At 32.8% G+C, this 14,392-nt stretch overlaps 2 protein-coding genes across 2 annotated transcripts; both read left to right on the top strand.

The window, feature by feature from the left end:
• Window positions 1-4,440: 4,440 nt before the first annotated feature.
• Window positions 4,441-8,468, top strand: LOC146533338 (facilitated trehalose transporter Tret1-like). Its single transcript, XM_085194738.1, has 7 exons — window positions 4,441-4,787; window positions 5,263-5,492; window positions 5,589-5,912; window positions 6,433-6,565; window positions 6,911-7,134; window positions 7,428-7,622; window positions 8,209-8,468. The coding sequence occupies exons 1-7, from the start codon at window positions 4,718-4,720 to the stop codon at window positions 8,446-8,448; spliced, it is 1,416 nt and encodes a 471-aa protein (XP_085050864.1). The 5' UTR covers window positions 4,441-4,717; the 3' UTR covers window positions 8,449-8,468.
• Window positions 8,469-9,858: 1,390 nt separating this feature from the next.
• LOC146533337 (facilitated trehalose transporter Tret1-like) lies at window positions 9,859-13,493 on the top strand. Its single transcript, XM_085195303.1, has 7 exons — window positions 9,859-9,932; window positions 10,479-10,708; window positions 10,799-11,122; window positions 11,537-11,669; window positions 12,137-12,360; window positions 12,512-12,706; window positions 13,251-13,493. Exons 1-7 carry the CDS (start codon window positions 9,863-9,865, stop codon window positions 13,491-13,493), a joined length of 1,419 nt encoding a protein of 472 aa, XP_085051429.1. The 5' UTR covers window positions 9,859-9,862.
• The last annotated feature ends 899 nt before the right edge of the window (window positions 13,494-14,392 follow it).

Raw genomic sequence — 14,392 nt, 5'->3', positions numbered from 1 at the left:
AGTTTTATGTAATTAAAAAATCAGCTTGATGAGTATGTAAAAGTCTTAGATTTCGCCCCAAACAGCTTTACTTTACATTGTTCATGTTCAAATGAGATATCGAACCATATACAAGACGTTCGCACAGCCGACATCACCCACTAAACGTCAGAAAAAGTTAACAATTTAAAATATTGTTAGAAATTGGAAGCGGTTAACATTTTAACAACAACAACAAACACACATGTCGTCTATTGTTTCTAAATTATTCGGAAAGAGTCATTGTAATAAGTGATATCACCTAATAACAATACTTCACACGAGTTTCCTTTCGATAAGGGCCGTTACCTACAAGAAACTGCCCTCGATTAATACAATTCCACCGCTTTTATAGTCTTCTTCACCTACTTCTACCCTCTTTTACACGAGTTCACTAACAATATATATTTGACTTCTTCCGGTACAAAACATTTTTTAAATCGGTAGTAATATAGGTTATTATTGAGCATAATTTAATTTATAAACAAGAAAACAATAACTAATCTTAAAATAACGTATTTATTACTAACTTAAAAACATTCATATCAGGTGCATGAAAGGTTTAATTTATTAATTTATAGCCTGATCGCTTAAATTTTTATCTGCGAATAATTCACGACCTATTAAATATTAGTTATATAATAAAGAAATTTTAATTTCAAAAGTTCATTTTCAGAGCTCATAACAATAAGAAGAAAATATTATTCTACTCTGAAAATTTATTATTACTTTACAGAAAGCTTTAGAAACAGTAGCGTTTTTGCGAGGCCTTGACAAAGATGACGTGGTAGTGCAGAAAATTGTTGATAATATGATTAACGAAGAAATACGTTTTAAATCACTACCAAATATTACTTTTATAAATATATGTGAGTAAAATTCTCATAATGTAAAAAGGGAAATTCTTATGGGAACGAACACTATTTTACGTTTTATACGCCACTTATCAAAATTACAACCTACAATCATCACGAGTAATATCAAATTTTAAACAATTATTTTTTTTTCAGTGAAGAACAATTGCTGGCGTCGCGGTTTCATCATCATAATGTTCGCTTTTACATTCTTCGAATTAAATGGAGCATTCGTGATTTTAACTTTTGCGTCTAAAATGCTCTCGTCTACTGGTATTCAGTTTGACATCAAACCAGAGGTCCAGTCGCTCAGCTTCCCTCTTGTGATGATCATCGCATCATTAGGCTTGACATCCTGCGTTGAGAGGTGTGGGAGAAAGGTGAGGAAATTTTGTTAGCCCAATTTATGTACATATTTCATTAAGTCGTCACCTGATAGTAAATGACCTCCATATGGCACCAGAGGACCCCACCAGGTGCTACAGGTGCCAACCTTTGAGGTGGTTGGAGATAAACGTGCTTTTTAACGGAACCCACTCGGACGCTGTCCCATTGTGCCACTACAGAAATAATCGTTATCAACACTCACGACAATTTTATATTTTTTTCAGCCCCTTCTAATAATCGCATACTCACTCACCTCTATAGCGATGTTCTCCTTAGCAATTATGATTATAGTTCAAATAAATTATGGGAATGTGCCAGGGTGGATGCCTCTAATTGCTCTCATACTAACACTAGCTATGTGTAGTGGCGGCACTGGACCTCTAACCTACATTACCTTGACAGAATTGTTTAATTTTCAAGTAAGTATTTTTATATTAGAAATATTAAAAATCCTTATGATTTAGACATTTAGAGTTTTTATTACATTTTTAAAGTATTATTCCACACTTAGGAAAGAAAAATACTTATTAAGAAAACGTATAAAAATTTGAACAAGTTTGATTTACAATTTACAAAAGATTTCTGTTTTACATTTTTTTCAAAGTGATATTAGACACTTAAAAATGATAGGTATTATAGAAATGGTTTAATTTTTTTTAAATCGTTTGTCGATTATCGTAAGAAGATTTTATCTAAGAGCATTTGGATTTTTGTTTTGGCCAATTGAGGTATACTATTGATAACCTTTATTGTTATATTCTGTTATCTATACCTGACCATTATTTAGCTTTTGTTCGGTGTATTATATATATACGGTAGTTATTTATCTATATAGGATTGTGAATGTGGACTCATTTTTACTAAAATTATATTTTTTTAGATTCGAGCCAAAGTGATGGGTGTTGTTGTGACATACGGATGGTTTTTGACTTTTCTATCACAAATTACATACACTACAATAGCAAACGCATTTGGAGAGTCCGCCCCATACATTTTGTACGGAAGTGTAAACCTAGGAGCTGTATTTTTCATAATATTCTTTTTAACTGAGACTAGAGGAAAGACTGAGGATGAAATATATAAGAACGTGAAGAAGACTGAAAATTCAATTACGGCTTAAAAAGTTTTCAGAAGAATATACCAAAATAATGAAAAGACAAATTAAAAGGCTTAGAAAATTTGATCTTTAGAAGTTCTTTCTTATAATAATAGATTTTATGGCATTACGCATATGATGGGAGAGACCCAAAGAATTTAGTGTCAAGTTGGTCCGTATATGGAATTCTCATGGAATTGGACTGGTGGTGGTGGAACTGGTGATTTGTGGGTGGGCCCAGAATCTGTACAAACAAAATCTTTAGACAAAAAAAAACACACACACAAAAATATAGCTTTCAGTTTAAAGTAATAAAGAAAGAAAATTAGGCAATTTCTATAATGAACTAAGGGGCTTCACTTATATATTCTATATTTTTGAAATTATTCTAAGCTTACAGTAATATCCTGTTCTCTCACTGTAATTGTATAACGCTCGCCCTATTTCGGACAGACGTTCTCTCTCCTCCTTCCACAGGACTCCGTATTTAGAGTGCGATAGACAATAATATACTACGTTGACAGTGAGCATAATCAGAACCTAAATGCCAATTGTTGCTTTTGTAGAATTGAATAATGATAATAATGTACATACACTAAAATTCTTATGTACATATTCAAAAATTTATATTAAGAATAAATTATATTTTCTAATTAATACAGATTTTATTTTATAAATAACCTTTCCTTATATTATGCACAAATTTTTTGTAATAACTTAACCTTCACAAGTTAAACAATTTTAATATTAAATGGTTCAACAATTTCAATACACTCGTAGATTGCTTTAAGCTATCACTTTTGTATTTTTTTTCAAAATATATGTATATTACGTATATTTTTATTAAAAAACTGGTTTTTAGTTCACTAGTCTTCACTGGTTAGTCCCAATTCTGGAGGCATGGCTCCAGAATTCGGCTGGACATGGGAAACGGAGTGTCGTAGCGCTAGGTTCCTCTACCTACCAATAAAATTTAACTCTGAGTACGAAACTATTACTATTACTATAATATGTACAATTAGACCGTTTCCAATTACGTCACGATGCAAGTATGATTGTTCTATTACTAGATAACAATAGTAATTTTAAAGAAGTTTATCTGCATACAGAGTAAATATCATAAAATGTGAGATAAAACATTTACTTTCCTTAAACAACTATGGTGATGATATGTCATCACCTGCTACGGTAGAATCGAATCCGACTATAGACACGACGGTTGTTGGCTTAGTTCACCAATTTAACAAACACGCAATGTTTCAAAATGAAGGCGGTGCGTGGGGAACGGGTTGTCTTAAAGCTAAGTTGTCTATCCTGATACATGCGCGATACAGCGTCAAGCCAAAAATATATTCTTGACGTGTATTAAGAAATAATGCAAATAAATTACTTTGTAGGAATATATATATTTACTGTTAAACGAGTACAAATAACATTATCAGAATCGAGAATACATGGAAAATTGCAAATGTAATTTTCTATGTGCACCTATTCACTGTGGTCACAGTGAGAAGGTACGTAGGTATATTTATTAGAATAGAAAATAAATAAGAACCACTATCTATCTATCTGTAGTTACTGTTTTTTTTTCTTAATTTGGCGCGTGTATCCGCGCGATGTATTAAAATTAAAGAACTGTAACATCCGCTGAAGAAAGAAAACAAAATAAACCGGCTAAACTATAAGATATATTGTATATTGCTGCCTTGGTGAAAGATATTTATAGGTACTGGCATATTCTATCGACATAATATAAAAATTAAAGATCTGGAATATTCCATGAAGACTACGTTAAAAACCAGACGACGTGGAGTAGGTAAGAAGGCAGATTCTGGCAAACGCCGGGATTAATGCCAGGAGGAAGAAGAAAAAGAGGAACTATAATAGTACAGCTAAGTTATAAGAAAAATAACACAGGTTGTCTGTAAAGCTGGCTTACGGACGATAATTTTACGTGATAACGTCATAAGAAAACATTGATGAAAAAATTCTTACTTTTATGAATTGAATTGCATTATTGTCACTGAATTATCAGTTCGTCAGTTATCGTTTGCAACTACTATTGATTTTTGTGAGTCAATACACAGTGACAAAAATTTGGGTGGAAAGCAGAGGATGGAGTTTCAATCACAACGAGTAAGGACGCAGCATTACAGGTGAAGAGCCACAATGTCCACCTAAGTGAAGTTGCGAGCGGCCGTTAGTGCCAATTAACAGTAGAATAGTGCATTACGTGATTTATAAAGTAAGCTTAGACAATATTTAACTGAGATATTGAATGGTTAATTATATTACGATACTGTATCAGTGCGATATGTAAATCTGCATTCGTTACACGCGTTTAAATTATTTTCTTATAGAAATGTCTCAAAGACATTCTTATATAAAAAAAAATGGACACACCTATCGACAATGGATTTTTACATTGTTGGGTATGTATTCATTTATGAAAGTACAAATAATTTTAATTATTATTATAAAGACAAAAAACTCGACTGCATAGAAATAATGAACTGAACAGATAAACAGACGCAATTTAGAACATTTTTATTCGTAAAACCGGGTAATGGCGGTCAGGAGATAGTACTGGCCAGTACGAAATATTTCTTAAAATTCTGTATTCATGTAAGCATACTCAAAAGTCGGGTGGAAGGACGATACTCTGCGCTATTGCATTTACCCCCACTTGCTTTTCGCCAAGATTTAGGCACATTAATTGTTTTGGTGCCAACCCGAAGTATTGTACTTCATATTTGTTACATTATTATCTACAATTATTGTAGCATAATCATCATCTAATCCATGCTTTGACTTATTTTATATCAGGTTAGGTGACGTTTATGATCATACCGACAAATCAATCATCAACATCATCATTCAATCTAAATTATATGTTTTTATTTAAAGCCAATTTTACAATGCTGGTCTACGGTATGGAGAGTGGATGGATTTCTCCTATCACTGCATTGCTTCAGTCGGAACATTCCCCTGTGGGGTACCCTATGACTGATGATGAACTCTCTTGGACAGCAAGTGTTTTGAGCATGACAGCTACGTTTGGCACAATTACTTACTCGTATATTGCTGATCGATACGGAAGGAAGATTGGTGTAATCATCATTGCCTTTTTGGAAGCGGTGAGCGGAATTACAAAGATGGAAGTTAGATTATCTATTTTTTTTTTGTAAATTAATGTATTTTGTATTTTTTTCCTTTATTCATTGATTTTACAGGTCTCTTGGATGATACGCCTCTTCCATCCTTCAGTGACTCTTCTCATACTAGCAAGAATATTTGCTGGTTTAGCAGCTGGGGGATGTTTCAATATCATCCCCATGTATGTGAAAGAAATAAGCCAAGAAGATTTAACTGGAATTCTGGGAACTTTTCCAATTCTCATGTACACTACAGGAATATTTCTAATGTATGTAATTGGGGCGTATTTGGATTATAATATTATAATTATAATAGTCACCATATTACCAATAATGACTATCTTTGCGATGATAAAAGCTCCTGAATCTCCTGCTTTCTTGGTGAAACGAGAAAAAATTGACGTAAGTTTTATAAAATATATTTTTTTCTTCTCTTTTTAATTTTTTTAATTTTTTTTTCTATAATTTCTTAATTTCTTTTTAATTTCTTTCTTTTCTTTTTTCTTTCCACTTTGATTTTCTAATATAAAATTAGACTGATGAATAATATCAAACGCCACAATTTATTAAATTAACCCAAAATATACGTATATAATAGATAAAAATATTAGCATTTAAAACGATGAATATCGTACATATTTAGTTAAATCAGGATAGTTATTGATTTTTTAAAAAACTTATAATTATTTAGCAGTCCCGTAATCTGCCGAAAAAAAAACGGTATAAAAATTTAACCCTCTCGCTATGTTTTCGTCTGATAAAGTCTGAAAAACGAAATGAAACAATTATTATTAAAGATTGGTTTATGTACAATGGAGAAAATTGATTTCAAAAGTGCATACTATTTCTATATTATTTAGAGGTGCATAACATGAAGAAGAAAAGGTGGTTCTACTCTCAAATTTTATTGGTTAATTTACAGAAAGCCCTAGAAACAGTGGCGTTTATGCGAGGCCTTGAAAAGCATGATGTTGTTGTGCAGAAAATAGTTGATAGTATGATTGACGAAGAAATTCGCTTCAAATCTCTACCAAATATCACTTTTATAAACATATGTAAGTAAAATTCACCTAACGTAAAAAGGGTATAACATTTAGCCTATACCTACATTATATCTCATCGATATGGCATAGATACCTTTACCTTAAAGGCCGACAACGCACCTTTGGTATGGGGTTGTGGGCGGCGGCGACTTACTGTCAGGTGACCCATACGCACGCTTGCCTGTTCTTTTCATAAAAAAATACACTTACTTTATGGTTTTTATTTGGATTTTTTTTTAAATTTTTGGATGATGTAACACAATGCTATAACTTTAACATGACTAAGAAAGCGAAAATGCAATTGCAAGCCACGATCATCAAGTATCCTTAATTTTTCCAGAATTACTTTATTTTCAGGGAAGAACAACTGTTGGCGTCGTGGCTTTATCCTCATAATGTTGGCTTTTACATTCTACGAATTAAACGGAGCCTTCGTTATTATAACATTTGCATCTAAAATGCTTGCATCTACTGGAATTGAATTCGACATCAGCCCTGAGGTCCAGTCACTCAGCTTCCCTATTGTGATGATCGCCGCATCATTGGGCTTGGCATCTTGCGTTGAGAGATGTGGGAGGAAGGTGAGAAAATTTGTGAAACAATTTTATAGATATATATAGTTAGGTTAGATGACTTACTGATTATAGCTGAATATAAATGTTAAATAGTCACTACCCACTACTACGGAGGTCACGTTTTTGAGACATTGGTATTGAACGGCGGAACTTAAAACACTGTGCGGGGAAATGAATATAAATGAATATATTCATTTGTATTTAAACTGTAATCGTTTACTCAAGTGGCTATCCTACTGCGCCATAGCGGCCTTAATCGTTATCAATATATCATAATAATTTTAAGTGATTTTTTTCAGCCCCTTCTAATAATCGCTTACTCACTCACTGCGTTCGTTATGTTCTCCTTGGCAATTATGATTACAGTTCAAATAAATTATGGTAATGTACCAGGGTGGATGCCTCTAATTGCTCTCATAGTAACAGTGGCCATGTGCAGTGGGGGCACTGCACCTCTTTCTTATATTATCATGACAGAAATGTTTAACTTCCAAGTAAGTCATTTTATAATATTTTTTTTACAAATTTGATTGTATGTATTACTTTTTTATTAGCTTCATGTTGTATCCCGCACATAGCAGGGTAGGCAGTGGGTACCTTAACACGGAGTTTCTTAACACTAGGTTTCTACCTAGTATTAAGACGCTCCGTTCCCATTACGACGCTTCCGTTCCCATTAAGTGGCGGTAGTATGTAGATTTTGATAATGCGGCATAAAAGCTTGTATCTTTTAATTTGCGTTGACTTAGTGGTACATTTTTTCTGTGCTCCAAAGAACTATAGACCTGAATAATTGACATTAATTTCAGGTTGATACTTCCATATGATCTTGAGATTAATTGTCTTGACAGATGGACAGACTGACTATCAAGTAATCCTAAAAGGGTTCCGTTTTGTCTTTTCGATTTTTTAGTTTTTAAAATTCGTTATCTTTTGTTTGTTTTGTCAATTTCTGTCGTTGGTACTTTACTTAGCTTTTATTCGGTGTACTCAGTAGTTATCTGTTGAGCTGGCTGTTCATAGACTAAGTTAACTTACATAATTATGAACTCTATGTTTCTTCAATGATATTTTTTTTAGATTCGAGCCAAAGTGATGGGCGTTGTTGTTACATACGCATGGTTTTTGACTTTTCTATCACATATAACTTACTCTGCAATAGCAAACGCATTTGGAGAGTCCGCCCCATACATTTTGTATGGAAGTGTAAACCTTGGGGCTGTACTCTTCTTAATATTCTTTTTAAGCGAGACTAGAGGAAAGACTGAGGATGAAATATATAAGAATGTGAAGAATAATGAAAATTCAATCACAGCTTAAAGAAGAATATATCAAGATAATATAAGCATAATAGATAAAAGAAATATCTAGAAGTTAATTTTTACAATATTTAATATGTTTTTAGCATCACGTTTTATTCCGAATATAGCAAAATAGGCAGAAAGAACTCAGTAGCAATATATTTCGTTGTCCATTATTCAAGTTAATTTAACTTATTATAAAGAAAATGAAACTGGCTGTGTTCACTCCAGAATTAAAAATCCTTTACACAAAAAGATAAAATGTAAGCTAAATTCAATAAAGTTATTTTTATACTAAATTGTATTTTTTTAACTTTTTATTTACAAAAAATAAATATTGGTGTAGGTTTTTGTTTTTATTTTATTTATCATATTTAAAATTTATTAGCTAATTATTTGGAAGCTTGACATATACATTGCCGTAGTGCGTCCAGGTGTTTCTGATTCCAATGGATTTGCGTGCTTTTGTAAATATTGATGGGCGAATTTTAGTGAGAAACTCTTATCACAGAGTGTACAATTGTATCTTTTTCAATTACGTCACAATGAAGGTATGGTGGTTCTATTATTAGACAACAATAGTAATTTTAAAGAACGTTATCTGCATACAGGGTAAACATCTTTAAATAATTTAAACAAAATGTGAGATAAAACTTTTGTCTTCCTTAAAGGCAAACTGCCTATTACTGCGGCAAATTAAATAGAAATTAATTTTATCTGTTCTGGTTACAAGGAGGAATTTAAAAATTAAATCAGCTTCACGCTGCATCCCACATATACCGGTAGCCAGAAACCCTGGTGTTAAGATACTTCGTTCCCCACTTTTCGCCAATTTCAAGAGGCATTGCCACTCATTGGAGTGGCGGCACTCAACACCGCGCTTTACTTCGACACCAGAACGAAGAAATGAAAATATAAATTTAATAAATATTTCATTTCCTCAAGTGAGGATCGAACCAGTCATGTTTACAGTCACACACTTGAGCCACTGCGCCACGACTGGCCTTGGGCTTCATGCTTTATCCCTGTATATAGTAGGATAGGCAGAGAGAATACAACAGCAGGTTCAATACACTTTCCTCTAGAATTTCAGTCGCTGCATATTGAGTAGTCGAACTCAACGTTGCATTTTTGTTTTGCTGGAGAGAGAAAATAATTCAATCCTTCAAATAAACCGAACCCACTGCCACTGCTAATGTTATAAACAAATAATAATTACTATTGTCATGCAGATAACATATTAAAACACTTGCATCATTTTAACTTCTTAAGAACAAATAGACAGTGCTTTTTGTGATTTATTATCGGCGATTAAAAGATGTTTAAGTGAGATTTAGTATAGTTCATTACATTGCGTTAAATATGATAATGTCATTCAGTACGATATGTTAATTTATTGTTGTTAGACGCATTCAAATTAATCAAAGAGAGAGATGTCTCAAAGAGATTCTTCTTGTAAGAAAAATGGACACACTTATCTACAATGGACTTTTGCATTGTTAGGTACGTATTCTAGATTAATAATATCCTATATAAATAATAAGGGTTTATTTTATGGCACGCTTTAATCCCTGAGTTTGTTGCCAAGGTCTGCCTTTCCTACTCAATATACTCTACTTTGCAGGGTCCTTAATGGCCTCGATTGTTAGTACATTGGCCATCACCACCAGCCAACGTTTCCTTGGGCGTCCGGGGAGGTCTAAGTGTCTCCGATATTTCCTCTTCCTGCGGTGTTATACAAATCTGTTGTTTTACTTTGTCCAAGCAATCGAAAAACTACCTCAACAAAATCCTATAACTATACATTTTAAAATTTACAGCAAAATTGCGATGTCATCAAAGAGGAGATGTAAAAAAGATTTATATGGAGATGCTCATAGAAAAGAGAGAAAGAGAGGGGGAAGAATTAAGGGAAAATATCCCTTATAAATAGTTTTTCAAGGAAGGAGTCTTAGTCTCGCAATCTTAATATTGTTATTAAAAAATCGCGACATGATCAAAACAAACAGATTTATTTCGATTAAAAATAATATATATATTTATTTTAAGCCAATTGTACACTGCTGGTTTACGGTTTGGAGAGTGGATGGATTTCTCCTATCACTGCATTGCTTCAGTCAGAAGCTTCTCCAGTGGGATATCCAATGACTGATGGTGAACTCTCGTGGACAGCAAGTGTTTTGAGTATGACAGCTACTTTTGGCGTCATTACTTACTCGTATATCGCTGATCGATACGGAAGGAAGATTGGTGTAATCATCATTGCCTTTTTGGAAGGGGTGAGCTGAATTAGGTGTTGAAAACATGAAAATTAGGTGTTTTACTTACGTAATTTTATATTTCTTCCTGTTTTTCGTGTTTTTTTATAGATTTCGTGGATTATACGCCTTTTCTACTCTTCAGCAACTCTTCTTATTGTAGCAAGAGTTTTTGCTGGTTTAGCAGCTGGAGGGTGTTTTAATATCATCCCCATGTACGTGAAAGAAATAAGCCAAGAAGATTTGACCGGAATTCTGGGAACTTTTCCAATTCTCATGCACACTACAGGAATATTTTTAATGTATGTAATTGGGGCGTATTTGGACTATAAGACTGTTATTATTATAGTCACGATATTACCATTAGTGACTATTATCGCGATGATCAAAGCTCCTGAATCTCCTGCTTTCTTGGTGAAACAAGATAAAATTGACGTGAGTTTTATGTATACTTATTTTCATTCCACTTTTAAATTAGGCTAATTGGCGAAATCAAATGCTGCAATCTATTTTATCAATCTATTAAAAATATTCATAGTATAAATATAAATATTGTCTAGAATAAAATGCGAAGCAATTACTGTCATTAATTGAATTCTTATTATCTTTAATTGTTTTTACGTTACAAAACAGTCAAATTATTTCCATCAAAGTTTATCTATTCATTTACAATCCAGCCATTTAAGGTTTCATTTGAGAAAAAATCACAGTACAAAAATTATGCCCATTAAGTACATATTTAACCCCCTAACAAGGCTTGAAAAAATTTAAATAAATGATCTATAATATAAAAGATAAAACTATATTATTTTAATTTCAAAAATTTATGTTCCTTTGGTTCCTTTACAGAAAGCTTTAGAAACCGTTGCGTTTTTACGAGGCCTTGATAAAGATGACGTGGTAGTGCAGAAATTAGTTGATAGTATGGTTAACGAAGAAATTCGCTTCAAATCACTACCAAATATTACTTTTATGAACATATGTAAGTAAAATAATTCTAACTTTAAAAAAAAAGGTGCAGTTATTATACGAACATATTTACTAAAAAAATATTTTTTATATATTTTTTTGTAATCTTTTTATCCTGAATAATAGAACGCAATAATTACTTTCTTCTTCTTCCTAGTCGTACGCTCCTGTCGGAGTGGTCGTGATCATGAGCTATCTTTTCCAATTAAAAGCGAGATTGTGAGATTTCTCCATCTATTTTTATTTTCAACAATGCGTGTGCATTCTCCAATGGAGCAGCCAGTGCAGGCCTTAATCAATGATTACTTTACTACTTTTAAATATTTATATTTTATATACTGGTATTATAAAATAATGATATCCTATAGATAGCCTAATAATGATAATAACTAATTATCAAAACGTAAACCCTTAATTTTTCTAAAATTATAAAGTAAAGTACATATACGTTATAAGAATGTAAAATGATTTTGTTTTCAGTAAAGAACAATTGCTGGCGTCGAGGCTTCATCCTCATAATGATTTTTTTTACCTGCTACGAATTGAACGGAGCCTTTGTGATTGTTACTTTTGCGTCTAAAATGCTCACGTCTACTGGTATTCAGTTTGACATCAGCCCTGAGGTCCAGTCGCTCAGCTTCCCTCTTGTGATGATCGTCGCATCATTGGGTTTGGCATCTTGCATTGAAAGGTGTGGGAGAAAGGTGAGGAAAGTTGATACGACAATTTATATAATTATGTTATTAGTATTTGCTAAATACTATACGTCCCTATATAAAGAGTAAGTGTCATTCATACATAACTAATACATATAAATATAATTACAATTGACGACATTTTTTTATTATTTTTCAGCCCCTTCTTATAATAGCTTACTCGCTCACCGCTGTAGCTATGTTCTCCTTAGCAATTATGATTGTAGTCCAAATGAGCTACGGTAACGTACCAGCGTGGATGCCTCTACTTGCTCTCATTGTGGCAGTAGCCATGTGCAGTGGCGGTGTTTCACCGCTAGCTTTTATTGTCATGACAGAAATGTTTAACTTTCAAGTAAGTGCTGAAATTGTTGTATAAGTACCATTGTTACCAAATATTTGGACATTTCGTATTAAAGTTTTGTTCTTAAAATATGATTATTCCATAATAACAAACATGATTTAGCAAATATAAAAACGTGAACGTAGCAGGTCTTGAACCCGCACTTGGATAACTTTTTATAATAATTGAAAAATATTTTTCGAACAAGACTTTTTCATGCTTTTTGATTCTTGGCAAATTGCTAAACGACTGTTGTTTGTTTATAAATACTAAAAAAATGTACTAAACTTAGTTTCACGCCGTACATATCAGGGTAGGCAAAGGAAACCTGGGATCCTAGTGTTAAGATGGAAATGGCATCATTTCCATTTTCGCCGAATTCTGGATGCGTGTTGTGTGGAGAACTCAACTTCGAAACTTGACCTATCGTATAAAATAAAATTTATACGTAATTGAAAGGGAAATTGTGTAAGAAACAAACAAAAAATATATTACAGTCAAATTAAAAATTCTCTTTCTTTTGAAGGGAATTAACTAAATCATTTATTTGTTTTAGATCCGAGCCAAAGTTATGGGAGTCGTCGTAACATACGCATGGTTTTTGACATTTTTATCACAAAGTACTTACACTACAATAGCTAATGCATTTGGAGAGTTCGCCCCATACGTCTTGTATGGAAGTGTAAACCTTGCGGCTGTATTCTTCGTTATATTCTTCTTACCTGAGACTAGAGGGAAGACTGAGGATGAAATATTTAAAAATGTGAAGAAGAATGAAAATTCAAGCATAACAATTTAAAGATGTTTAAAAAAAAACTATGACAAGATAATAAAAAGATAGAAGACGCTAAATGGGTTTAGACAATTTAATCTTTAGACTTTTTATTTTATTTAGTACCAGCAGGTTCCTGTGGCTTCGCCCGCTTTAACTACATGAGTTTTCATTTCATAAACCGAATTGACTGACAACTAAAATATGTTTTTTTTCTATATTATCATAATATCTATAAGGATTTTTTATTGTTTTGAATTAAAAAATACGACCAATGTTGATACTTGATATTTATAATAATATACATTGAGCATTGATATGTAAAGCTAATTATTTATTATACTGTTAGCGAACTCATTTAAAAGAGGGTAGAAATAAGTGAAAAAAAACTATAACAGAATTGTGTTAACCGGGGGATGCAAGAGCGTCCATCAAAGATCGTACTTATTCTTCAGGGGCGAAGCAAAGTCTTCAATAATGTATCTTTTTTTGTAGATTTGGGGCCTATTAGTGTTCCTAAACCCCCCTCCATTATTATTTTGTAAATATATTCAATGTACAGACGCACCATTTTTACTTCTTTATTATATACAGGGATAGGGATATAGGGATGAACACCGTGTGTTTACATTTATTATATTACCTACTCTTTTCAATATCCTTAGTATGCTCTGCATCCAACGTAACTTTACTATCAATGAGACTTGTCTAAGTAAGTACTAATTAGTAAAGTCTTTCACCTATTAGTAGAGGCTGTCCTGGGGCATAAGATCGTAACTGCAAAGCGTCAGTTGTGGGTTCGATTCCCACTCGATGGAATGAATTATTATTTATTAATATTTTAATTTCTTCGCTCTGGCAATAAGGCAAAAGCCCGGCATTGAGTTCTGCCACTCGAAATATTCGGCGGAAAGTGGGGAACGGAG

Source organism: Heliconius melpomene, chromosome 12 (assembly GCF_056956725.1).
Source record: "Heliconius melpomene rosina isolate 202511_hmr_F chromosome 12, ASM5695672v1, whole genome shotgun sequence".
NCBI classification, from domain to species: Eukaryota; Metazoa; Arthropoda; class Insecta; order Lepidoptera; family Nymphalidae; genus Heliconius; species Heliconius melpomene.
The sequence above is the reverse complement of the archived record's forward strand: the minus strand, read 5'-3'. Positions and strand labels throughout refer to the sequence as shown.

What these genes read in the sequence shown, in the direction of transcription:
- LOC146533338 (XM_085194738.1), top strand. Translation starts at nt 4,718, where the DNA reads ATGTCTCAAAGACATTCTTATATAAAAAAAAATGGACACACCTATCGA. An exon ending in TCATTGCCTTTTTGGAAGCG is followed by an intron (nt 5,493 to 5,588) that starts GTGAGCGGAATT and finishes TTGATTTTACAG; the next exon opens with GTCTCTTGGATGATACGCCT. An exon ending in TTGAGAGATGTGGGAGGAAG is followed by an intron (nt 7,135 to 7,427) that starts GTGAGAAAATTT and finishes GATTTTTTTCAG; the next exon opens with CCCCTTCTAATAATCGCTTA.
- LOC146533337 (XM_085195303.1), top strand. Translation starts at nt 9,863, where the DNA reads ATGTCTCAAAGAGATTCTTCTTGTAAGAAAAATGGACACACTTATCTA. An exon ending in TGAAACAAGATAAAATTGAC is followed by an intron (nt 11,123 to 11,536) that starts GTGAGTTTTATG and finishes GTTCCTTTACAG; the next exon opens with AAAGCTTTAGAAACCGTTGC. An exon ending in TATTACTTTTATGAACATAT is followed by an intron (nt 11,670 to 12,136) that starts GTAAGTAAAATA and finishes TTTTGTTTTCAG; the next exon opens with TAAAGAACAATTGCTGGCGT.